General features: G+C 40.9%; 1 protein-coding gene across 2 annotated transcripts in view; it reads left to right on the top strand.

Moving 5' to 3' along the window:
* ANO6 (anoctamin 6) overlaps positions 1–27,718 on the top strand; it is a 231,470-nt gene that overhangs the window by 88,740 nt on the left and 115,012 nt on the right. For both annotated transcript variants that reach the window (XM_042246830.2, XM_015094718.4), the window contains one exon: positions 10,933–11,012. In XM_042246830.2, the coding sequence (XP_042102764.1) occupies positions 10,933–11,012 (80 nt within the window). The remainder of the gene's footprint in view (positions 1–10,932; positions 11,013–27,718) is intronic.

Here is a 27,718-nt window from a genome sequence, read left to right as displayed (position 1 = left end):
AGATAACCACAATGGTGTGATCACTCACCTAGAGCCAGATATCCTGGAATGTGAAGTCAAGTGGGCCTTAAGAAGCATCACTATGAACAAAGCCAGTGGAGGCGATGGAATTCCAGTTGAGCTATTTCAAATCCTAAAAGAAGATGCTGTGAAAATGTTGCACTCAATATGTCAGCAAATTTGCAAACTCAGCTATGGCCACAGGACTGGAAAAGGTCAGTTTTCATTCCAATCCCAAAGAAAGGCAATGCCAAAGAATGCTCAAAATACCACACAATTGCACTCATCTCACATGCTAGTAAAGTAATGCTCAAAATTCTCCAAGCCAGCCTTCAACAGTTCATGAATCATGAAATTCCAGATCTTTAAGCTGGATCTAGAAAAGTCAGAGGAACCAGAGATCAAATTGCCAACATCCCTTGGATCATCAAAATAGCAAGAGGGTTCCAGAAAAAATATCTACTGCTTTATTGATTATGCCAAAGCCTTTGTGTGGATCACAACAAATTGTCGAAAATTCTTAAGGAGATGGGAATACCAGACCACCTGATCTGCCTCCTGAGAAATCTGTATGCAGTTCAAGAAGCAACAGTTAGAACTGGATGTGGAACAAAAGACTGGTTCCAAATCAGTAAAGGAGTACATCAAGGCTGTATATTGTCACTCTGCTTATTTAAGTTATATGCAGAGGACATTATGCAAAATGCTGGGATGGATGAAGCATAAGCTGGAATCAAGATTGCTGGGAGAAATATCAATAACCTCAGATACTAAAGAGCCTCTTGATGAAAGTGAAAGAGGAGAGTGAAAAAGTTGACTTAAAACTCAGCATTCGAAAAACAAAGATCATGGCATCCAATCCCATCACTTCGTGGCAAATAGATGGGGAAACAGTGGAAACAGTGACAGACTTTATTTTCTTGGGCTTCAAAATCACTGCAGATGGTGACTGCAGCCATGAGATTAAAAGATACTTGCTCCTTGGTAGAAAAGTTATGACCAACCTAGACAGTATATTAAGAAGCAGAGACATTACTTTGCCAACAAAGGTCCTTCTAGTCAAAGCTATGGTTTTTCCAGTAGTCATGTAATGATGTGAGAGTTGGATTATAAAGATAGCTGAGTGCCAAAGAATTGATGCTTTTGAACTGTGGTGTTGAAGAAGACTCTTGAGAGTCCCTTGAACTGCAAGAATATCCAGCCAGTCCATCCTAAAGGAAATCAGTCCTGAATATTCTTTGGAAGGACTGATGCTGAAGCTGAAACTCCAATACTTTGGCCACCTGATGTGAAGAGCTGTCTCATTTGCAAAGACCCTGATGCTGGGAAAGATTGAGGGTGGGAGGAGGAGGGAATGACAGAGGATGAGATGGTTGGATGGCCTCGGCGGCTCGATGGCCATGAGTTTGAGCAAGCTCTGGAATATGATGATGGACAGCGAAGCCTGGCGTGCTGGAGTCCGTGGGGTCGCAAAGAGTCAGACACGACTGAGTGACTGAACTGAACTGAGACCTGCAAAGTGTGTAAGACCATGAGGTTGAGACAACTAATTTAACCTTAACATCAATGGTGACATTGAAATAAAAATTTAAACAAAGGGTAAAATGGAGTTGAGAGGAAGGCATTCTAGACCAAATGTACTTAAGATAAGTTTGAATATAAAAAGGATAAAACTTGATGACTGATTAAATATCAAAAATGGGGAAAAGAAAAGTAAAAAGCAGCTCAGCTCTAGTTTGGTTGGTTAAATTGATGATAATACATTAATCAAGAAGGCAGATACAACATGGGGAACTCTGAAACAAGGCAGTTTTTACCATAATGTAGGGAGTTTATTTATTAATTTTCTAAATTACTTGATGGGTAGGTATTAATAGTACTAGGTCCCAGTCATGACTCCAAAAAAACTCCAGAAAAAAAGAGAAAGTTCTTGCCCTAACAAATTTGACATATCCATGAGTGGTTTTTTTTTGTTTGTTTGTTGCCTTCTTCTCACTTTAGCTATTTTTTTTCACTTCCAGAATTATCTGAGAGGTGGGGGTGCACACTTTTATCTTTCTGAGGATGGGAAAAACAGAACTCTAAGTGACTCCATGAAATTCGATTTGGAATTTGCATTCCAGGAATGATTAGAGGAAAATGCCACAGTTTTTTTCATTTAAATAGTATTGTCATTGAGTTTATATGCTGTAAAAGCTGTGGTAAGAGACTGATCCATCCAGATTCAGGAAAGTGGGGAAACATTTCCTGATTAACATTTCTTTTCATTGAAAGGAATAACCAACAGTCTTTAAGATGTTGAGGTCATTCAAAAATATTTGCTGAATTAGTGTTATCTTTTTCTATGTTTAAACTTCTTTTATTATGTTAAAAAAGAGAATGATTGGTAGGGATAATCAACCTAAAAAGTCAAAAGGAAAAATGGATGCCTAACACGGTAAAGGATGACAAAATTTATTAAAGAATGAAGTTTAAAAAAAGTAGTTATGTAGTATTAATATTTAACAGTCTTCAAGTCACTTTTATATTTGTATCAGTTAGTTTATTTTTCACTTTCTGATGTAGGTATTATAGAAAGTGAAAATGTTAGTCACTTAGTGATGTCCAACTATTTGCGACCCCATGAACTGCAGCCTGCTAGGATCCTCTGTCCATGGAGTTCTCCAGGCAGGAATACTAGAGTAGGTAGCCATTCCGTTCTCCAGGGGTCTTCACAACACAGGGATGGAACCTGGGTCTCCTGCATTGCACACAGATTCTTAACTATCTGAGCCACCAGAGAAGCCTGTAGGTATTATAATCTACATTTTAATGGTGAGGAAACTGAGACTTAAGGTTGATGGGTTGATGGATGTGCCTGAAGCCACAGGGTTATACTGCATAGAGGTTTTATGAATCAAGCCCATTGCCCTGGGTAGTAGAACACAGCCATCTTAGCCTGGAAAGAAATTCTCCTGTCTTTGTGTTTTATATTTCATTATTAACTTTCTTTTCATTGATAATGACTCTTTGGCCCCATTTTAGAATCGCAGTTAATATTTTGAGGCCTATAATCTGTAAATTTACAGCCTCTGGAAATAGGGAAAAGAGATTTTCGCTTACCTGTCATCAAAATTCAGTAGATCCTGTAAAACTGAGGCCAGAGGAAGAGACGCTGGAACCTGGAGACCAAGTATGATACCATAGGATGATAGACGTAGGGTGTAGGCTTAGCCTTAGGTGGTGTGGGGATGGAGACTGGGCAAGCCTGCATTATATCTGGATATTATGGAGTGACAGGAAATGGTGGTCCAATCCAAGTGTGTGGTTGCTTTAAAAATAGTGGCTGTTGGGTGTTGGTATTCAGGTCACATATTAAATACCAGTGTGATATCCAGTTTTCATAGACTTGTAGTCCAGTGGGCAAAGAGAGTTTCAGGTATCGGACTACCTAGTAGATCACTAGGCATCCTGCCCAATCTGAATATGTGAATGTATCTTCATATCCTAAGGTAATATGGGCCATTCTTTTAACATTTCTTTAATTGTACATTCACTAAATCATGGGATTCCTGAGGACAGTTTCTATGCCATCTTCATCCTGATATTTGTACTCATGTCGCTTACCTCCATCCTTGGCACATGAATATCTTTAATTACTTGTCAGGATATTGTATTTGTTTATTTTGTGGAGCTTTTCTATTAATTTTTCTAATTGTGAATGCTATATCAATAAATTCCACTGCATTTTTTTCATTATTTGCTTTTCAAGAAACTTTTCTGACATACTCACAGTGCTAATTTAATTTCTTATCAACTAATATTTAGCATTAGAGGGCTTCTTGGAATTATTTAGAGCAGTTTAGGGGACATTAGTATATTAAAAAAGATGTACAGTTTTGGAATTAGGTTCTCGTTATATCACTTCTAGTGGTTGATTTCAGGCAACTAATAACCTGCAGTTTTTCATCATCTGTGAAAGCAAGGATAAAAAGAAGATGAAGTAAGATCAAACCTTTAGAAGTGCCAGACATTTTATAATACACCCAGGAAGTTTCTGTTTACATTTCTCTATATCATGATATAAAGATGTATATTATATATGATATTATGATTTTATATGATATAATCATATCATAACATGATATGATTAGGTTCTGTGTACAAAAACATAATTTATGTTTAGATAATGTTTTATTTTTTTACAACATGCTTTTGAATTGTCATTCGTGTTCCTTGCGCAACCTGTGAGATAACCAGGGGAAGTAATTTTATCACTAGTTTCAGATAAACTGAGAATAAGTCATTGCCCAAGATCATGCAGCTAAATTGCAGATCAACCCAGTCAGTCTCCTTTAATTCATGCCCTTTGCACCTGGCCATGGTCTGTTTTTCTCTGCGGTCTCTCATATACTTGCTATTCCTCTGATGATTTCGGTCACAACCAGTCACCGTAAAGAACATGTCATTTGAACCCAATGGCCTGCTGTGCTGATGCTTTGTGTATGCCTAATTCTGATTACTTTTATTGTGGGGACACTGCTTAGCAGGCACTCTGGGTCTTACCCATGAGGTTCTCATGAGGTCATTTTGTGTTTTCTGATGGATGATAGATTATCAAAGTTATAAAATGTAGATAATGGATCTTTTTATTACACATTTTAAGTAAATCTTACTCATCTTTGCTGTAGAAGTTTTCTCTTCATTTTGCAATTGGAATGATTTCCATTTCTGATTGATGGACAAGTAATCAGGTGAACTGCAACTTTCTGCTGAGGTTTCTACTGTTTTCTTGTTAACCCATTATTGTGAGTGGACTTCTACACATTTCTATTGGGCCCTTCATGAATGTCACAACTATTACCACCAATGACTTTATTCCTTTAATCTTTCTGTAGTAACTGCATTGATAAAGTTTTAAAACTTTTTTGTTTGTTTGTTTGTTTGTTTTAATTTTAAACTAACTGTTATGTGATTCATAAAGTTAGGAAAACTAAATACTGGATTTCTTTTGATCAAATCCTCAATTATTTGAGTTTTTCTAATAATAAATCAGTTGATATCTGTGTATACTGTGTTTTCTTTGGTAGTCCTACAATACTCCATTAGTCTGTCTAGCCTAGCACTTAACTAATTATCCTAAAAATAGCATTTATCATGCTTCAAATTCCTTTACTCAAGAAGAGGCAACTTTGGTTCTTCTTGGTATCCCCAGGGCCTAAGAAGACAATGACTGTGCAAAATATGTATAAACTGGGCAATGAATGTTTGTTGAACCTGATTTCCAATTGAACTTTAATTTCACATCCATACAAAATGTTATTGACATGTCAAGGCAAAGACTTTTCATAGAATAACCAGTTTTCTCAGCAGCTCTGATGAACAGATAACATAGAAGTCCCACATGCTTTTTATATTCCAAGTGCCAGAACTAAATAAGCTAATCATGACGCCATTCAAGGAGGTACTTCTGTAGTACAAAGTGAAGCATTATGGCAATGCTAAAAATGCATTCCCAAATATTACATTTTAAAATGACTTACATCAAGAAGAAAACAAAATGAACATTTTTGCCTTTTTAGAATTTTTTCCCTCTGATTCTGCACCTATTTTGATAAAAAGCCCTCAAAGTGTCACCTTGATTTTGACTATTTTATTTTTGCTGAGAAATGAAGTTTTTCAACTGTGTTAGATTACCAGAAATGAGAATGTCAGAGTAACCAGGGCCCCTTAGTAGGGAAGTATAATTATCATATTAGCATCATAAATCATTTGCTTCTCAGTACTACATTAGGTCATGAGAGCAACAGCTGCAGCTTTATTCTACCTAGATGATGTTTCAATAAAGCCATTTCTGTTTTATTCACTTAAATTTACAGTTTCTCCTTTGCATTGACATTAACTAGTGAATCTATTAGTTTCCATTACCAGCAGAGTAACTGAAACTATAAATAGTTCTATATTTTCTCTCTCAAATACTGTCAAGCTGCATAGATGCCTTTAATTTGATAGAGCATCTGGGTAATACATCTGCTTTCTTCTCTGTGTATAGGCAAAATGTGTACTTTCTTAAGCTTATCCTTTCATTTAAAAGAAAAAATCACTGATAGCAGCTCTGTCCCATCTGCTGACCCCAGGTACATAATGGATAAACTGAGCATCTATTTATAAAAGAATACAGATAAGATGCAAAATCAAGTCATCCCTTCAGATTGATGGTAATCATTTAAAAAAATACCTGCAGTATTATGTTTCATTGACTTGGTAGTTCTGACAGAAAAAAAAGATGAATCATAAATACCACAGGTATAATTTATTCAATATCTATCTTACTTCTGTGAAAAGGTTAGATCTTTTCTTTTTCCTCTAAACCAAACTACAAAACACCAGTTGATAACCCATCCTCATAGCCACTAGTCTAAACATATATTTTGACAACTTTTAAAGGTGATCTGCAAGCATGTAATTATGTTGGACAACTCTTGGTCTGATGTTGAAATAACCAGTTTATTCCAGTTCCCTGAGTGCCGGGAGCCAGTGTGAGGAATCCCACCTGTGACAAGGTCATGCGGCAGAGGCCTTGATGGGCAAGGTGAATCAGGCCTCCCCCTGATATTTCCTGAGCATGTACCCCCCAAGAATATGCCTGCCTTATTGTATCCTACTTTTCTGACACTCTCTGGAAAAAGTCAATTCAGGGCTTCAGTCTCCTGCAAAAGAATGTCTTGGCTTAAAACCCCCTCTGATAACTCTCTAGCTTGCCTAACAGGTTCCCCCGGACCTCTTACAGCTTGTGAATTGCTTGCAGCCTCCCATCCTTCAGAGGAACAAAGCTTAAAAACATCTTAAAGATACAGAGCCTTTTCTGAAGAGCCAAAAATCATATTGGTGACAAAGATTTCACTGTTGACTCAATGATTGCTGCCAGGCCTCCATATTGTTTATCTTATAGGCACCTGGGAGGATGTTAATCAATGTAAACGGGATATGGAAAAGGATATATAATATTTTGATGTTAACAACACTAGACTTTTGAGTTAATTACTTTTATTATAATCACTGTACTCCTTTTACTTGTTATAAATTGCTGTGTCTTTGCTATGTAAGAATGTAACTTTATTTAGTGCTTTCTGAGAGTGGCACCAGACTTTGGGAAGAACGCCACAAATAAGTCTTACAGTTGACAAACCCTTATCAGAAAAAAGGCTGTAAAATGTTAATTGGTCCTTTTGGCCGGAAGATGATGTAAATCACCTAAGAGAGAGAAAAGCCTGGTTTTGATAAGAGTCTGGGTTGCTAACGCTGCATAACTTTGTATTACTCACTGATCTCTATGTATAATCAAAAGTATAAAAGGCCTTGAAGGACAATGGAGGTGGGGCCAGTCATTGGAAGGACCAGTTTCCCCCGTGTCTCCTCTTTACTCTGATTTCAGGCTGAATTCCCATCTGGGGCGTGGAGGCTCGCTGTGTCTACTTACTTGTGCCGGCTTCTAAGATCCGTAAGAGAGAGAGCCCAAGGCGGGGCACTCTCCGATATTCAAACAGACGCTTTTGGCCTATCATAGATGGTGCAAGCTCCTTGTCTAGAACTTTATTGGCTTTCCACATAAACCAAGTTATTCAGCCTCTTTTCTCCACTTAATTTTACTACTACACTGTTTCTTCCTAATCTAATCTTATATTAATAAATAAATAAGTTTTTTCCTCGCCTACTCCATCTCACCTTTGAATCACCCTGGATCCACCAAGGCTGGAGCCCGGCGCCTGAGCGTAACAGACTGTGCGGTACTTTCTGTCGTCCACCAGAGTTCTCAGGAGCACCTTACTTTTGGCTCAGGTCTCAGCTCTGTAAGCCTTGCTTGGCTCCCCTCATCTGTTTCTTGTTTCTGCTTTGGTTCACTGTGATGAACTCAGTTTTTCAGAAGCATTAGAATCATTTGTGTCCTTTTCTACTGGCATTTTCTTGCAATCCATAGGATTACAATTCATAGGATTATAGTGGGCAAGATTCTGAGTGAACCTAGGATCTAATCCCAATATTTTTGGTGGTGAAGTGCCAAAGCTAAGTAGCTGAATTGTTGACTAATAGTTTGGTTTTGTTAAACAGTCACTTAGAAGTCTCTTAGTGACCTTCACCTATACATACCCAGCTGTCCTTTGGGCCATTGAAGGGAATTATTCTGGTTCTATAGGAACCTAGCATTTTGTTCACAAAATCCTCTAATGGATTTTTAAAAAATTAATATGCAATTAAAAGTCACTGCATTTCATAACATTAAAAGTAATTTAACATAACTTAATGCTTATTCCATGCTCAGTCTCCCTAGTTTTGATAAACAAAAACCTTTACAGCTAGTTTCTTGAAGTTAGGATCCAGTTGAGTACCACATGTAGCTAGTGGTTGTTGAGATATTGTGATTTGTAATAAGTGTATATTTACTATTCCTTGGTTCTTGGCACAGAGCTCATTTTTTTTTTAAATTTTTAATTTTTTGGTCATGCTGTGCAGCATGTGGGATCTTATTTCCCTAATCAGGGATTGAACCCTCATCCCCTGCATTAGAAGCATAGAGTCTTAACCACTGGACCACCAGGGAAGTCCCAAGGGTGACTTATTTATTTATTTACATTTATTTATTTATTTATTTTTGACCGTACCTTGTGGCTTGTAGGATTTTAGTTCCCTGACCAGGGATGGAAGCAGTGAGAGCCTGGAACTCAAGCCACTAGACTCTGGGGAATTCTCATGGAGCTCCTTTTTAAAAAACACTCGGAATTTCCTAAGTGATGAGAGGGATAAAGATGCCTTTTATTATGTTAATAAGATGCTCTGATAGCCCCTAGGTAACCAAAGGAGGGGGGTGCTGGCTACCTGGGGAACCCACAAAGTGATTTGACAATAGAAATTTTCAGTTCCACCTCCCTGGCCCCTGGGTAGGGGAGAGGACAAGTTGAATCAGTTGCCAATGGCCACTGATCATCAATCAGTCATGCTTCTGTAATGAAGCCTCCATTGGGCTTGCCTTGTTGCTCAGATGGTAAAGAATCTGCCTGCAGTGTAGGGGAAGGTTCGATCCCTGTGTTGGGAAGATCGCCTGGAGAAGGGAAAGGTTACCCACTCCAGTATTCTGGACTGGAGAATTCCATGGACTGTATAGTCTGCAGGTTCGCAGAGTCAAAAACAACTGAGTGACTTCATGTGTACACATATAAAAACCTCAAAGGACCAGATTTGGAGAGCTTCAGGTTGGGGAACACGTGGAGATGCGGGGAGAGCGGTGCACCTGGAAAGGTGTGGAAGCTCTGCCCCTGTCCCCACACCCCCTTCCCCTGTACCTCTGCATCTGGCTGTGCATCTCTGGCCTTTATAACATCCTTTGTAACACACTGGTAAGTGTGAGTAAATGTGTCTCTGAATTTTGTGAGCCACTCTTAACAAATTAGTTGAACCTAAGGAGAGGGTGGTGGGAACCTCTGATTTATATAGCTGGTTAGTCAGAAGCACAGGTGGCAACCTGGACTTCCAGTTGGCATTTGCAATGGGGGCAGTCTTGAGGCCGTACATATGCTGTGCAGTCTGATGCTACGTTCAGGTAGATCGTGTCAGAACTGAATTAATTGTTTGGTGGTATGGGAAAAAACACACACTGGAGTTCTGTTCCTTAGGGCTCTTTATTTATTTATTTTTAATTGAAGGATAATTGCTTCACAATATTGTATTGGTTTTTGCCATACATCAACGTGAATCAGCCATAGGTATTCATATGTCCCTGTCTCAGCTCCCAGCTCATCCTACCCCTCTAGGTGGTCACGGGACACTGTGTGAAGCTCCTTAGGGTTCTTCAGATCTCTTAATACTCAGCATATTTCATGTCATTGATTTGTTGAAGAGGCTGGATCTGTTGATACATGAGATTATTTAAATACTTAATAATATTTAAGATCATTTATGTTAGTTTATTTAACTAAGAACATTTTCCTATATGGCCAAAATTGCAATATCACACTTATTGATATTAATATAATCCAGTGCTTAATCAATAATCAAATTTTCCTGATTTTGTTTGGAAATCTTTCATATCTAGATTGTTTAAAGCAGGATCCAGCCCAGAACCACACTCTTCAGATGATTGTTTTGTTCTCTTAATGTGGCTTAATCTGGAACAGTCCCTTTTATTCACATCGGGAACTTGTTTACAAGAGGAGACTAGTGTCTTGCAAAATGACCCACTCTCTGAATTTGGCTTCTTTATCTCTCTAACACTGTACTGTCCAATGTAGTAACCACTGGTCCCATGAAGTTATTGAGGTTTTGAAATGTGGCTAGTTCACACTGAGATGTTGTGAGTATAAGACTAATACCCACAAATGTAAAATATTTAACTAATAATTTTTATATTGAATATACACATTGAAATGATAATCTAAGTATATCAGGTTAAATAAATCTTATTGCTAAAAATAATTTTACCTATTTATTTTTCTTAATGTAGCTACTAGAACATTTTGTTTGGCTCCCAGTGTATTTCTATTAGATAGTGCTTTTCAGCAGATTTTGAAATTACTACCCTAAAATGATTTCACATCAGTTTCCTGAGACATAGTAGAGGGAAAAAGGACATCAGTAGGCTAAAGTGTTCCTGAACTAGAATTGTATAACATTTAGTTGCTGTGTCCTTACATGTAGAAGCTAAATGATTTTCCATGGTAGATCTAGCCCAGAGCATTTTAAGACCTAATATCCTATAAACATGGCATTGTCCAATAGATGAAACAGCTGCTGAAGATTTTGAGTGTCCTGGTACCTGAAAGCATTAAATAATGTCAGTTTGTAAGTGTGCCACAGGCACGGTAATTAATCTGATGCTGCTGACTTAAAAGCAAAAAAAAAAAATGTATGTAAGTCACTGAAAGTTCATGCTCATTTATTTTTCCCTTTGTTTCTTTTCAGCCTTGGAAAACCTTGAACAGACAATTGTCTCTGGTTTTGGATCATTGGAAAGTCAGCAGGACTTCCGAACCCCGGAGTTTGTGAGTACTACTACTCTATCTTAAATTTATATCAGTTTACCTAGAGAAAGAGGGTTGGTTTGTTTTAAACTGAGTTCCTGCTTTCAGGGGCTCTAGGTCTGGCACAGGTCTGGCTGGTAGGAATGTGTGTGCCAAGCTCTGGTCCTCTGGGGAGCAGGTTCCGGAGGTAGTGTCTTGGCATCGTGCACTGTAAGCTCGCTCTTCATGCTGCTTATAATGACGAATGAGAACTCTGCAGTAAAATGGCTTCATGTTTCTAAAACTCCCCCTTTATTCATTGGCACCCTTACTACGCTTTCTGCTGTCAGTAACCCTGGAAACCAGTCTTCACTGAGCACATCCAGGACATTGACCAGTCCGCTTCATGTTTCATTCTGGAGTTTTCAGTCACACAGCCTGTATGGGTACGGCTTGTAGGGCTATTCTATCGGTTATTTCTGCTAAGAAGGGGACTAAATGCTCTCACTAAATTAGACTCATTAAAAATCAGCCATGGTTCCTACCCTCAAGGAATTAAAAATCTTATTAGATACTACTGTGATTGTATTAATGCCTTGTTTAAAGAAAATTAAGCACATAGGATGCCTGGTGCAGAATGTCCTTGCTGACTGGATTTTATGTTGGGCTCTTTGAAGAGGGGGATGAGAAGAAGTGTTTCTGTGACTCATGTACCATGTTATTGCACCAGATGTGTGAGGAGAGCATGCCGGGATGCACCTAGATTTACTTTTTGCCCCCTGCTGCAAATGGCTTGTCCACCACATTAGCAATGGAAAAAATCTGTTTTTCAAATATATTTTCAAAATATGATATATAATCACCTCTCCAGTAATTGGCAGAGCACAGTTATTATTGATAGTGACAAAACAAAAAACAAAACGAAAAAAACCCCACCCCACCTCATGATGTGGTTTCCTTCTTCTCATTGATTCTTTAAGAATCGCCCCTGCCATTCAGCCAAGAGTAAGGCAACCAGGCAGGGCTCTGGACTGAAAAAGGATCGCATATGAGACTCTATTCATGGTGCCATTTTATTTTAAAGTGTGGGGCTCCTGTGGTGTACTCGCAGATTGCCTACTGTGAAAATCACTTGGATATAATAGAAAGACATAGTATTCAATGACTTCCCGATTATATTCAGTGAGATTTTCAGTGAGGCAAAATTGTGACTACTCACCAATATTCCCACATCTTAAAGTAGCAGAGCAGTTTTTGGTTTTTCCGATTTCTGCTATTACAGCCCCAAAGGAGAATTGACACAGATTTTTCTTTTCATGTTTGAGTATGATACTGGCACAGCCTCATGAAGCTGGTCTTTTTCTGTTTTGTTATTTTCTTAACTGCTTTTTACTGATAATCTTTAAGCAACATGTGTGCAGCTCTAAAAAGAGCTGTGTGCAGTAATGACTCTACATATTCTTTAAGGCATGACAGTGGAAAACAAAAATACGGAGACAACCTAAAAATCTCTTTTCAGCATGGGTTTTCTAAGACTCATTGTTAAGACAAGGATCCCCAAAAGGAAGCATAGCCTATGATCCTCGAGTTGCACCCCTGGTCATTCTAGGCTAGTCTCACCAGTCTTCACCCTTTGATAAGGGAAAAGTGGTGGGTTAGCATTGAAGTGGAAGATTACCAGTGTAATTCCCAGTAGACTGTAGCAAAGACACTGCTGAGGCCTGCCAATTTCAAACATCATTATTACATACTGAAATCTGCTTTATTTTCACACGAGGGATTGGTGTGGACAATGCCTGGTAAACACATACAGTTTTCCACTGTCATGCCTTAAAGAATATGTAGAGTCATTTCTGTAGACCACATGATGGTGCTGAAATTGTTAATCAAGAATTTCCTTATTTGAGTGGCTGATATCAGATCTCTATGTCCTGGCTAGTATTTTTCTCTAATTGTGTGTTTATATTGTATTCAGGGAGGAATCTGTGATTTTCTTGCATTTTATAGACTTTCACATGTACTTCTGTTTTATTGACTATGCCAAAGCCTTTGACTGTGTCGATCACAGCAAACGGTAGAAAATTCTTCAAGAGAGGGAATACCAGACCACTTGACCTGCCTCTTGAGAAATCTGCATGCAGGTCAGGAAGCAAGTTAGAATTGGACGTGGAACAACAGACTGGTTCCAAATAGGGAAAGGAGTTCGTCAAGGCTGTATATTGTCACCCTGCTTATTTAACTTATATGCAGAGTACATCATGAGAAACGCTGGACTGGATGAAGCACAAGCTGGAATCAAGATTGCTGGAAGAAGTATCAATAACCTTAGATATGCAGATGACATCACACTTATGGCAGAAATTGAAGAAGAACTAAAAAACCTCTTGATGAAAGTGAAAGAGGAGAGTGAAAAAATGGGCTTAAAGCTCAACATTTAGAAAACGAAGATCATGGCATCCGGTCCCATCACTTCATGGGAAATAGATGGGGAAACAGTGGAAACAGTGACAGACTTTATTTTCTTGGGCTTTAAAATCACTGCAGATGGTGACTGCAGCCATGGGATTAAAAGATGCTTACTCCTTGAAAGAAAAGTTATGACCAACCTAGATAGCATATTAAAAAGCAGAGACATCACTTTGCCAACAAAGGTCTGTCTAGTCAAAGCTATGGTTTTCCAGTAGTCATGTATGGATGTGAGAACTGGACTATAAAGAAAGCTGAGCACCAAAGAATTGATGCTTTTGAACTGTGGTGTTGGAGAAGACTCTTGAGAGTCCTTTGGACTGCAAGGAGATCCAACCAGTCCATTCTAAAGGAGATCAGTCCTGAATATTCATTGGAAGGACTGATGCCGAAGCTGAAACTCCAATAATTTGACCACCTAATGTGAAGAACTAACTTGCAAAGACCCTGATGCTGGGAAAGATTGAAGGCAAGAGGAGAAGGGGACGACAGAGGATGAGATGGTTGGATGGCATCACTGACTCGATGGACATGAGTTTGAATAAGCTCCAGGAGTTGGTGATGGACAGGGAGGCCTGGCGTGCTGCAGTCCATGGGGTCACAAAGAGTCCAATACGACTGAGCAACTGAACTGAACTGAACTGATAGCCTTTCGCATGTCTGATACTCATTGTCTGCTGCGTCTTTGTGTAGCATGTGTATAGCTGTTTGTGTTTTCTCCTCAGCATCAGTCTAGCCCATGTTCTCCCAGTTCCACCGTGAACATCCATTCCCCAAACTGCAGTCTCCATGGTAAACAAACAGGAGGTGTAGAAGTCACCTTGAGAATAGGGTTCTCAGGGGAACCTGGTATGATATTTAAGGGAAACCTGTTTTGTAGACAGAAAGTTACAGCATCGGTAAGAATGGGTGGCTCCCGTTGGATAGGGAGGCGGATTGGGCACACGCCAGGACAGAGTCAGGTAAGTTGACCCAAACCCAAATCTTAAATTACGCCAGTGAGAACAGTGCAAACCTGGGAGCAAAATGAGCCCAAAGACAAAGCAAAACTGAAAGCAGAAAAGACAGAGCAGAATAAAAGGAGCTGAAGAACCCTTATTCTGTTCTTTGGGTGGCATTTTGGAAGGTCCAGCCGCAGTTTGCTGAGTTGAACTGAAATTATGCAAGTCTTAGACAGTGTTTACTCAGGCCTTATCCTCAAATAGTTCAGATTTTAGAAGGCTCCAGCGCCTAGTGTTTTTATACAATGGAGTGTGTTTATATCGTTTGACCAAGGGGAGGAGCACAGAATTCTTATTGTTATTACTTTGTTTGCTTCAGCTGTTGTCTTTCTTTCATTTGAACAAGTCCTAAAAACAGTGCTCCTTGGGGCATGAAAAGTACATTAAAGGTTTCCTTCCCAGCCCAGGTGTCTGTACTGCGACTAGTCGAACAAAGTACCATTGTATTGTCTATGTAAATCGTGGGTCAGAAATGCTCTCCTAAACCCCTCCTGTGCCTGCAGACAGCAGCCACCTTGTAGGGCCTTGATCTCGTGATCACGTGTTGTCTCGTGATCTCGTGTTGCTCGTCCCTACCTCCCACTCCACTCTGCAGGTTGAAGTGGGTGAGGTTAGCCAAACCATGCTGACATGTTAAGGGGTAAGTGGAGATGGGAACACTGGCGCATGAGTTGTTGCCACCCCAAACTTGTGAGGAGCTGGGAACATGTGGAAACTGGACATCGAGCCGCTCTGAGGGGAGATGCATGTGTGGATGAGGGTCAAAGTGAAAGAGCCTTGGCTAAAGACTGACCTTTCCGAGAGTCCCTTGGTGATCTCACTGTGGTGGAAAACCACCTCAGTTGTGGTTCGGCTTCTTGTGCAAGCACAATGAAAATCTGCCGTATGACTGCTTTGTTAACTTGATATTTTATCCCAAACATTTTCCCGTTCTGTTCTTTCCCCAGTTCTCATGGCGCTGTAATCGACATGTAGCACAGTGTACATTTGAGCTGTAAGCTCCATGCTGGTGTTCGTCTCTGACATTGATGTCTTCGCTGACATTTTCTGCTCCCTGTGCCAAAAAACGGAAATTCATCACATTAGAATTTTCAAAGCAGTTAGTTCAAGAGGAATCTCATGGAGTAAATGGGGGCATGGTTGGATGCTCTGTGACCATCTGATTGGTGACTATCATTTTGGGACTCAGACCCTGAAAGTAGATGGGGTGCAAGATAACAGGTATCAGGCTCTGAAGAAGGGGATCAACCAAAGTGAGGCTGGGAACTGTGGAGACTACAGCACTAGGCAGTCTGGTTAGAACCGAGGATGGGGAGCCACTCACATGGTGATGGAGCAGATAAAGATGGCCCTGAGGAATGGCAGCGCAGACATGGGGCGTCCCAGGCTCCCGCTAGTGTCCCCAATCCCAGATATAGTCAAGAGCAAAGGTGATATGACGTGTCGGTGCAGGGACGCAGCAGGCATGACTGCCCAGCAGACCCCAGGTTGATTCCAAACCCCAAGGAGTAGGAAAAAACCTGGGGGTTGGGAGCTAATAGGCGGAAAGTTTGGGTAGTGGTCCAGGCTCTTTGTAGAAACCCTGCCTCTATTGGCACTATCCCAGGAACTCACATGGGCCTGATTGCTTGAGTACACATAGGGTGAAGGATAGGGTATGGAGAAGAATTCTCATCTAGCAATCATGGATCTATCCAGCAGCAAGCTGGGTAGAAACCAGGCTGCAGTCAGTATGGAAGCACGTGGAAAGAAATAACAGGGTTAAAAAGTTACATTTTAAGATTTAAGTCTTGAGAATAAGAGCCGCTTTTTTGAGTTTTTCAAGTTTTCAAGTTTCAAATAGTTCAAGATTTTCCAGAACCTGAGATTTATGTCTGACTCTCTGGATGTTTTAGAGGCAGGACTTCTCTGACAGCTCAGCTGGTAAAGAATATACCCGCAATGTGGGAGACCTGGGTTCAGTCCCTGGGTTGGCAAGATCCCTCAGAGAAGGGAAAGGTCACCCACTCCAGTATTCTGGCCTGGAGAATTCCATGGGCTGTATAGTCCATGGGGTCACAAAAAGTCAGACACAACTGAAGGATTTTCACTTTCAGGCTTCTTCTTATCCTTTATCTCATGTCAGTTGATGATGTTTCCTTTGTTTAGCTTCTGTCAGATTTGGCATAAGTAATACAAAAAAGTTTAGACTGGCAAAAGAGTATAGGATTATAACAGGATAAATCAGGGAAGATGATGAGAAACCACAGAATTTGGAAAAGACAAAGAGTCTCAGGAAGATGAGAATTAAAGTGGAGCAGATATGTTCCCTTAGTTCAGCACTCATGATTATGCAGAGAGAAGGATGTGGGAAGAGCACTTATGCCATTTGGAGTCTTGTTTAACTGCATTCTCTTTTTGAGAGCGGATACTACTACTAGGGCTTCCCTGGAGGCTCAGTGGTTAAAGAATACAGCTGCAATGCAGGAGACACAGGTTCGATCCCTGGGTCGGGAAGATTCCCTTGAGAAGGAAATGGCAACCCATTCTCCAGCATTCTTGCCTGGAGAATTCCACAGACAGAGGAGCCTGATGGGCTACTGTCCATGGAGTTGCAAAGATTCGACCATGACTGTGCATGCCACTACTTAATAGAAAATATAATTGATTTCCTGAAATTCAAATTTGATTGTCTTTAACTAGGTGAAGATAGATGTGACCCTGAAGAGTTAAGATATTAATTCATTAAACAGATATATATTTAATATCTACTATTTTAAGGACTATGGTGGACAAACAGAAAGCATCCTGCATGTGTGGAGCTTGCGTTTTGGTAGTGCAGGTATAAAACACAAAATGAATAAAATACATAGCATGTCCCATGATACCAAATCCTTCAGAGAAAGAAGGATTATTTGTGTGTGTTGTGGAGGGAGTTGGTTATGGTTTTCAGCAAGGTATACAGCATATCTCACTGAGAAGGTGATGAGTGGAAAGACCTGAAGCAGGGGTGCTGGAACAGACTCTTTGGAAATCTAGATGAAGAGCATCCCAGGCAGACAGAAGTACATGAACAAAGGTCTTGATGTGGGAGTTGGTGAAATGTTTGAGGAAATGGGAGGAGGTCAGTGTGACCGGAGTAGAGTGAGGGGTGGTGAGAATAGTAGCTAGCGGGGACTTTCCAGGTGATTCCAAACACTTTGGTTTTACTCTGAGTTGGGAACTTATTTGAGGATGTTGTCTGGAGAAAAAAAAAAGCACAACCTATCAGTTGAGAGTTATATTTTATTCAGTGGACTTTCTTAAGACTTCAAGCCCAGGAGACAGCAACTCAAATAACTCTTATTGCTCCGAAGAGGCAAGGGGGCAAGCAAAGATATACAGAAGTTTCTGCAACAAAGTGCTTTTTTATGTAAGAGAAGGTAAGTCTGGGCTCACTGAAATTACCCCTTTGATATGCACCTTAGCTCCCTGGGGCCTGTATCCTCTGTTTTCTCATCCTGCGTCTCCTCAGGTACACCATCAGGGGTATCTGCAGCAGCTGCCTGTCTGATGGGCTTGGCAGTGGGCAGTTTGTCTCCATCCCGAGTTCCCTCAGGGCTCACTGTCCAGGAGGCTGCCATGTGATGGAACATCCTTTGTTTACTGATATGGCAGTCAACATTTGAGTTCTCAGGAGTAACCCTTGGGAGAGCTTCCCTGGTGAATCAGACAGGAGTGAGGAGGAAGAATTTCTGGAATGATGACCTTGAGAGGGCAAGAAGGGGTGGTGGGGTGGGTGTCCCCCCATAGCTGTAGAGACAGTTTATTCTTAGGGACAGGAGGGAGGCCAGCCTGTTGGGGCCCAGGTGGAACAGTTCAGTAGATTTACTAGTAGGAGCTTGTTGAAGTTTTTACTTGATTGCTTCCCATTTACCAATGAAATGGGAAACAAAGCCTAGCTAAGGTTGAGGAAGAAAAGAGATGAAGAGGTCTGAAGAGAGAGAAGTTATGAGACAGTCATCCGAGAGTGAATGCACTGGGTAATGGAACATGATTGCCTGGCGGCCCTAAGAGCCCACTTGAGGTCAGTTGTTTTTCCTATTCAAGTCCAGCTTGGGGGGAGCAGGTGTGGAGTAGGTAGAATTTGATTTAACTTATTTGGGGGTCAGTTCTGCAAAGCAAGACCAGGATGAGAGAGCTGCAGGGTCTTTGTAACAGTAGAGGACCACACATGAGGAAGAAGAGACAGTAGGATCAATAGATTTAGTCTGTAGTGGGGTTTGGTAATTTTCAGAATTTGTGGTATTGAAGAGTGAACTGGAAAGATAGGAGGCTGGAGTTGGAGAGTCAGATGTATATAATTGAAGGAGGAGTTGCAGTAAGTGGTACAGAACAGGTCTGGGCTGTGAGCTCAGGAATGCATGGCTGAGGAAGGGTAGAGCCACAGGGAAAGGGTGTGGGAAGGATTACATTTGTGGAGAGAGAAATCCCTAAGAATTATGTCCGGAGTAGTGTGTTGGAGAAGTAACAGTGAGCCAGGGCTTAAGTCTCCAAGGAATAAGGGGCAGTGACTCGAGAATCAATAGATGGCTGCAAAAGGAGAGCACTGGAGAGGCTAAAGGAAGTCTGGAGAGTGGCCAGAGGGAAGCTAAGAAACAGATGAAGTGGTGAGTCGTTTAAGGTGCTGTGTAGGGGTCGTCATCTCAGGATTTCTCAACCTCAACACCACTGACATTTTGGTCTGGATTTCTCTTTGTTGTGGAGGCTGTGCTGTGCATTATAGAATGCTTAACAGCATCCTTGGCCTCTGCCCACAAGATGCAAAGGACCCTCTCCCCAGCCAGATAGCTCCAGACATTGCTCAGTGTCCCCTGGAAACAAAACTGTTCCCATTTGAGAGCCACTGAGTGAAATGACCAACCTAGACAGCATATTAAAAAGCAGAGACATTACTTTGTCAACAAAGGTCTGTCTAGTCAAGGTTATGGTTTTTCCAGTGGTCCTATGTGGATGTGAGAGTTGGACTATAAAGAAAGCTGAGCACCGAAGAATTGATGCTTTTGTACTGTGGTGTTGGAGAAGACTCTTGAGAGTCTCTTGGACTGCAAGGAGATCCAACCAGTCCCTCCTAAAGGAAATCAGTCCTGGGTGTTCATTGGTAGGACTGATGTTGAAGCTGAAACTCCAATACTTTGGCCACCTGATGCGAAGAGCTGACTCATTTGAAAAGACCCTGATGCTGGGAAAGATTGAGGGCAGGAGGAGAAGGGGACCTCAGAGGATGAGATGGTTGGATGGCATCACCGACTCAATGGACATGGGTTTGGATGGACTCTGGGAGTTGGTGATGGACGGGGAGGTCTGGTCTGCTGCGCTTCATGGGGTCACAAAGAGTCAGACACAACTGAGCGACTGAACTGAACTGAGTGAAATGAATACGGAAAAGGCATTGAGGTCACTGGTGTCCTCGGATAGAGCTGCTTCTCGGGAGTGTGGGGATGCTCCTATAATCCATGTTAGGGCGGATCATGGAACGAGAAGGAGAAAAGGAGGTAGAAAATACCGAGCTCTCTTTCAAGGAAGGGGTTTGACTCTGAAGGGCTCAGAGAACTAGAGGAGAATATGAAGGCCAGGGATTTTTTTTTTTTTTTTTTTCTGTCAAAAGGAGAAACTTGAACAGGTTTTAATGTTGATAGGAAGGATCCACGTGTGAGGAACTTTTGACTCTAGAGGAAAGCACAACTTTGAAGATGGCCGTGGATGGTTTGTAGATGTAAAGGAGTCGGCATTCCACAGGAAGGGCATTGTCTCCTGAGGCACAGGGGCGGTGGGCTGATGCTGGTTTATGGCTTTGCTGGGGAGAAGCTGAGGGGGTTCCCATCTGACTGTTTCAATTCTCAGCTGCTGAGAGTGAAGAGAACACTAAGTGTGAGGAGTCAGCATTTTGAAGTACTTGTGGAGAACTGGGGACCAAGCTGACCTGGAGAAACTGAGGAAAAAGTGCTAGGCTTTCTGAAGACCCATGTGGGGCCGAGGACCCTCAATTTATGATGATGCCAAGCTGCCCTGCTACGACTTCTCTCCAGCATCACTCAGACACCGAGAAAGCACATAACCAGCTTTAGCCAGAGTCGGAACTTTGCTCAGTGACCTTAATGGAAAGACTTCTGGTAAGAGTGTTACTGAAAGGATGACCTGGTTATGGAACCTGAAGAAAAAGAAGATCAGCAGATTAATTAGAAAAAGTCATGGGACCTCTGTGGTCACTGTGAAATGAGAAGATGTTGTTGTCTTCAGAAAGAGGGGCTCTTGAGTAGGTGACTTTGGAACAGAAAATGTTTCAAATGATGACAAGGCCCAGGGTGGGACCTTGGCGGAGAATACATGAAAGGGAGAAGGACGTTGGAGATGAAGAGTCCAGTTACTGAGAGGCCGCTGTGTGCTGGTCTTATCTGTGGATGCAGATGTGCTTCTGGTCTGATGGGGGGCCTGGAACAGAGAGGGGCAATGTGAGCTGGGGCCAGATTTGCTCTGAACTAGTTAGCTAAGAAGTAGGGAATGCCAGACTCTAGGAAAGCCTGGGGGTATATTCTACTTGCATGGACCTAAAAGGAGCTATTTTTTCCCCCGAGAACACTAGAGAGTGATGATCTCGAAGTGAAACAGAGAACCAGGAAACTCAGTGTTTCTGTCCCTGAGGTGTGAATGCTGTGAGGGGAAAAATCAGAGTCAGCTGAGTCTACAGAGTTTTGTTTCCATGTTGTGATTCAAAATGGTTGGTCAAGTTTTGTTTCAAAGTAGGCTCAAGGATCAATTTTCATCTTTATTTCCTGCACTCTCCCCCCAAATCCAGACTTCATTTTGGTTTTTTTCTGGTCTAAATGACCCTGAGGCAACTGAATTGGTGCTAGGTCTATTGAGAGAATATGGTTTATTTTATGGTCAATCCAAAGTCTTCCTTGGAAATCCCGAGAAACCCAACTTAAGTCCCAAAGACTGCCTCAGACTCCAAGATCTTCAGGATTGGGAAGACTGGGAATAAAGCTTCCATTCAAGTATTTCTATTCTCTTGTGCCTTCTGCAAATGAAGAAACAGATTGGCTTTGCCTTGTAGCTTTATGGCACTAAGTTCACTAAACTAAAGGAGAAAAAAAAAGCACAACTAAAAAAGCATTTCTCCAAAGAAGACATGCAGATGGCCAAAAATCACATGAAGAGATGTTCAACAGCACTAATTCTTAGAGAAATGCAAATCAAAACTACAGTGAAGTATCACCCCACGCAGGTCAGAATGGCCATCATTGAAAAGTCTACAGACAATAAATGCTAAGAGGGTATGGAGAAAAAGGAACCTTCCTACACTGTTGTTGGGAATGTAAATTGATATCCCCATTATGGAGAACGGTATGGAGGGTTCCTTAAAAAACTAAACATAGAGCTACCATATGATCCTGGAATCCTACTCCTGGGCATATATCCAGGAAAAAACTGTAAGTTGAAAAGATATATGTACTCCAGTGTTTGTTGTAACACTGTTTACAATAGCCAGGACTTGGGAGCAGCTTGAATGTCCATTGACAGAGGAATGAATAAAGAAGATGGGGTACGTATATACAATGGCGTATCAGCCATAAAGAAGGGATGAAATAATGCCATTTGCAACAATATGGATGGACCTAGAGATTATCATTCTAAGTGAAGTAAGTCAGAGAAAGATAAATACCTTATGGTATCACTTACATGTGGAATCTAATAAAAAATAATACGAATGGACTTATTTATAAAACAGAAATAGAAATATTGAAAGCAAATTTATGGTTACTAAAGGGGATATTGGGGTGGGATGGGGCAGAGAGTGACAAATTAGGAGATTGGGATTAACATATATTCATTAATATATATGAAATAGATAACTAATAAGGACTTACTGTGGGCTTCCCAGCTGGTGTTAGTGTTAAAGAATCCACTTTCCAATGCAGGAAATGCGAGAGACACAGGTTCAATCCCTGGGTCAGGAAGATCCCCTGGAGGAGGGCAATGCAATCCACTCCAGTATTCTTCCCTGGAGAATCCCATGGACAGAGGAGCCTGGTGGGCTACAGTGCATAGGGTCGCAAAGAGTCAGACACAAGTGAAGTGACTTAGCACACAGTACAAGAGCCTACTGTATAGCACAGGGAACTCTGCTCACAATTTTGTGATAACCTATATGAAGCTGAAAAAGAAGGTGTGTATATATGTGTATATGTATGTGTATATATATATATATATGCATATGTGCCTGCTAAGTCACTTCAATCGTGTCTGACTCTTTGTGACCCCATGGACAGTAGCCCTCCAGGCTCTTCTGATCTTGGCATTCTCCAGGGAAGAATACTAGAGTGGGTTGCCATGCCCTCTTCCCAGGGATCTTCCTGACTCAAGGATTGAGCCTGGGTCTCCTGTGTCTCCTGCATTGGCAGGCAGGTTCTTTACCACTAGCACCATCTTGGAAGCCAGACACACACACACACACACACACACACACACACACACACACACAACTAATTCACTTTGCCATATATTTGAAACTAACACAACATTGTATGTCAACTCTACTCAAATAAAAAACCGTTTAAAAAGAGGGGATATCCCCCAAACAGAGGAATGTTAATTTGGTCTAAGGATGGTCAAAATGGAAAAGGAGATCAACGGTAAATAGACTAGTAAGATTTCCTAAATTGGTCCATTTGCTGTGGTAGAAATTCACAGGGCATTTCGGTGTTGAAAGCTTTTTGTGCATTCAAGAGAAAAAAAGTGATGGTATTTTTCCTGAATCTGGAGGAAGAGGATCTACTCATATGTTTTATGTGATTGATTCAGAAGCTGGGGCCTAGGAGCAAAAGGCAGTCCAAGACACAAACATCTGAGAAATTTCTTTCCGAGTCACTTCTTTGGAATGCAGAGTGTATTTTCCCAGAGAAACAGTCATCAATCGTGAGTGGGCTTCTATACCCAGCCAGGCCAGACTTGCTAAACGCAGCTGAACACAGAGTGCTAAGAAGTGTTCATTCTGTGCATTAGCACTGATCCTCTGGAATACTCCAGCCTTATTTTTTTCCATTATTATTAAAGCAGGGCAAATAAAACTAAGATGCAGAGTGAGTGAGTGAGTGAGTTGAGGCCTGTGAACAAATGCTTAGCATCATGAAAGAGAGGACAGACTTTGAGTTATGTTAAACCCTCAAGAAGCAGTGAGGAGTCCCGCACCTGAGGAAGAAAATTTAATGGTACACGATGACACAGAAAAAAAGAGCTCATCAGCTTCTAAATGACAACTTTTGTCTTTTCTGCTAATGAAGGTCATCTTTTGATTGAAATGGCTCAAGTTCTAGTATGGGGCTATAGAAGCCCACACCGCACTAGACAGTTTTAGAAAGGAATACAATTATTCCAAAGCAGTTTAAGCTTCCTGACTAGAAAAATTATGTATCTATCAGGGCATTAAAAGAGCTTATAAATTTTTTCATGGAACCACAGCTGATAATCTTGGGGTCATATGGGGACCAGGACAGGTGCCAGAATAGAAAGAGGGACAAATGTGACAGTCGTCAGAAAGGGATGGGGTTGGGTGGAAGTTGGGCATGGTGGACTATATCTGATAAGTGGAAACACTGAAGCTGGAGCATTTATCTCCAGGCATATTACAGCTGAGGTTTTTTTTTTTTTTTTTTTTTAGCAGATGGGTTGTGACTGTTAAAAGAAAAGGTCATCAGGAACCAACTTGAGTTCAGTAAAACAGTAAAAATAAGTCATAAAAATGAATCATGTCAAACTGACAGCATGTTCCTTTTCTTTGCTTTTTTTTTTCTTTTTTTTCATGGGCGTTATTAGGCTTTTAGAATAGGAGAAGGCTGCAGACATTTTGTGTCTTGAGTTTAGCAAGGTGTGTGGGAAAATAATCATTTTTAAATACAGATTGAAGAAATGTGGGCCTAGTGAGAGTGTGCTTATCTGGGCAATTGATCTTGCCAAGACTGCGGAATAAGGATGGAAATCAATTTCTAGAGGAGACAAAAATCAATATGAATTAAAGTCAGCTCCAGCTCCTAATTCGTAAGTACCAGTTGCCTAAGGAAAGATCACAAGAGCTGAGGCCAATAACTGATCCCATGAAGAGGCTGTAATTAAACTCAGTATGAATTGAGCATGTAATAACGATGTCAGAAATTTTATGTGAATCTGGGTTGCATTCATACCTATCTGTCCAAAACCAAGAAATTACTAGACTTCTTCTGTTCAATGTTGGTGAAGCCACCTCCCCATCTGGGTGCTCCATTTGAAGGGAAAATGTATTGAGAGGAGAAAGATGAGCCTGGTGGTGGATCCTGACCCAGGCAAGAAGATGACAGCAGGTACCTATTTTGACAGTGGTAATAGGTGGATGATGGTGCAAAATATGGTATGAAAACCTAGGGATAAAAGGTATACATAGGCAGACAGATTTCATCTCAGGAGAAAGATGGTCTCGTAATTGAGCTACCTTGGAGTTGTTCACAAACGGACAGACTGGATGATGGTCTCGGCAGATGATGAATCCTTGGCCAAGCCAGCAGGGAAGGAAAGGAAGGGCATGCGTGGTTTATGTGCTGCAGGACTTGGTAGCTGATGGAAAGTGGGGAAGGAGGGAAAGAGGATGTTTCTGGGAACTTACCATTTAGCCAGTTACATTTGGCTCATGGATGCATCTGAGTCACTGTTGTTCTCTTTTTTATTTCCTTAATTCAACCTATTGTCATCAGCAGCCAAATTACATAATTAATTAAAACCCTTTCCTTCACAGAACAGTGTTCATTCTACCTGGTTTTAGTCCCATTTTCAGAAGCCCTTGACTGTAAAATGCTTTGTGAATTGCTCTCCCACAGTGCATCCCATTTGAAATTCAGCAAGCTATCTGTTATCTGGGGAATGTCAAAATTAATTTGACAAAAACATGCATGAGGAAAGCAGGGAGCCCTGGGCATTCTGAACAAAGATGTGATAGCAGTATTTACCATGGAACTCATTTGATTATAAGTCATCTAGAAGCAGATCGCAGTAATGGCCAGAAAAGCCCACAAAAGCAAAAGAATTGAGTTAAAGCTGAAAAGTCTGCCAGTAAATGACCTGACCGTGCCATGACCTAAAAAACAGCACTAATGTAAAAAAGTTGTAATAAAAATTTAAAGAGAAACACAGAACTTGGTGGAAATGTAAACACAATAGGAATTCACAGGATTCCTAGAAAATTGAAAAGAGGAGCTCGGTGAGATTTCAGCTGTAGCTGACCCTCCTGCATTTTGAACTCTTCATTAATTTGGAAGGCTTAAGGGCTTTGGAAAGAGGATTTAAAATTCTTTCATTCCTGAAGTCTTAATACTTAACTAGTTTTTCTTATTTCAACAATAATAATAAAAAGTGCATTTTTACTCTTAAGTCTCAAATATATTCCTTAAGTCTGTCTCTGGTTTGAGGAAAAAAAAAAAAAACACAACAACTATAAATATGCTTTTACCCTGAAAACCCTAATGGCTCCTTCAAAAAAGGAAAATGTATTTACAGTTCCTTCTCCCAAGTCACTTTTTGAAATGTAGATTAATTCGATCTGACAGATTGTAATGGCTACTGAAGAGAATTTTCATTAATTATAATGGACAAACCAATAATATGGATCTTTACAATGTTAATATGAATTAAAACAAATCAAGTCAAGGCCATACTTGAAGCCGGAGTAAAATTTGACTGTGACGTCCAGATCCATTAGAATAAAAACACACGGTGAAAGTTTTGACAGATCCTTTAGTGATGCTAATGGTATCACCACCCTTTCATGAACTTCCATGAGCCTCAAGTGTTTTTAACAAGTAAACTAAATAAACTGTCTTGTGAAAGAGGAAGTAAGAAAGTTGAGAGAGGTGAATGAGAGGAGGCACTTGTGTAACTTTGAAAAGTGGTTTTTTTTGAAACTCTTTTTCTTTTTTGTAAAAGAAAGTCCTAAAATCACCCCTAGGAAACTAAGCATGATGGAATTCCAGGAGATTGGAAGCCCTCCATCCCTTCACAGCTCTGCTGTCAGGCCCTTGGGGGAAAAGTTGATTTTCCTTTTAGAAGCTCAGTCTCCTCAAGTATAAGTTCAGTTCAGTTCAGTTGCTCAGTCGTGTCTGGTTCTTTGTGACCCCATGAACTGCAGCATGCCAAGCTTCTCTGTCCATCACCAACACCCAGAGTCCACCCAAACCCATGTCCATTGAATCGGTGATGCCATCCAACTATCTCATCCTCTGTCGTCCTCTTCTCCTCCTGTTCTCAATCTTTCCCAGCATCAGGGTCTTTTCAAATGAGTCAGATCTTCGCATCAAGTGGCCAAAGTATTGGAGTTTCAGCTTCAACATCAGTCCTACCAATGAACACCCAGGAGTGATTTCCTTAAGGAGGGACTGGTTGGATCTCTTTGCAGTCCAAGGGACTCTCAAGAGTCCTCCAACACCGTAGTTCAAAAGCATCAATTCTTTGGTGCTCTGCTTTCTTCACAGTCCAACTCTCACATCCATACATGACCACTGGAAAAACCATAGCCTTGACTAGACGGACCTTTGTTGCCAAAGTAATACCTGTGCTTTTTAATATGCTGTCTAGGTTGGTCATAGCTTTCCTTCCAAGGAGTAAGCGTCTTTAAATTTCATGGCTGCAGTCACCATCTGCAGTGATTTTGGAGCACGGAAAAATAAAGTCAGCCACTGTTTCCACTGTTTCCCCATCCATTTGCCATGAAGTGATGGGACTGAATGCCATGATCTTAGTTTTCTGAATGTATAAAAGAAAAATCAGCAGTAGGTTTTCTCACAAGAGTGTCGTTCAGTGACTGCACAGGGGTTGAAAAGCATTTTAGCTATCTGAAAAGTGTGTTCATAAAATAATAATACAGTGAGAAGTCTTATCTAACATTTATGGATTGACTTAGAATTGGCAAAGCATCTTGCAGTGGCCCCAACCCACATTCTTCAGCCCAGCCAAACCCTCCTCCTGCTCTTGCAGATTAAATCAGACTGTGTTGATCTCAGGAATTGGTTTTGCTCTCCTTAAAGCGAGCTCACAGGAGCATTTGTAGCTTTTGCTGTTAAGAAAGTAGTCACAGACACTTCGGAGCCTACCAAACGATCTCTGGGTTGAGAATTAATCATGCCTGGCAGTATCACAAATACCAACAGTACAGTCTGTTAATAAATACATATAGAGAGCATTTATTAACACTTGCTGATAGAGTTTTCAGTTGAAATAAGAGCTACTTAAATTATGCACTGT

The sequence above is a fragment of the Ovis aries genome, chromosome 3 (genome assembly GCF_016772045.2).
Source record: "Ovis aries strain OAR_USU_Benz2616 breed Rambouillet chromosome 3, ARS-UI_Ramb_v3.0, whole genome shotgun sequence".
NCBI classification, from domain to species: Eukaryota; Metazoa; Chordata; class Mammalia; order Artiodactyla; family Bovidae; genus Ovis; species Ovis aries.
This window is presented reverse-complemented; position numbering and strand designations above follow the sequence as displayed.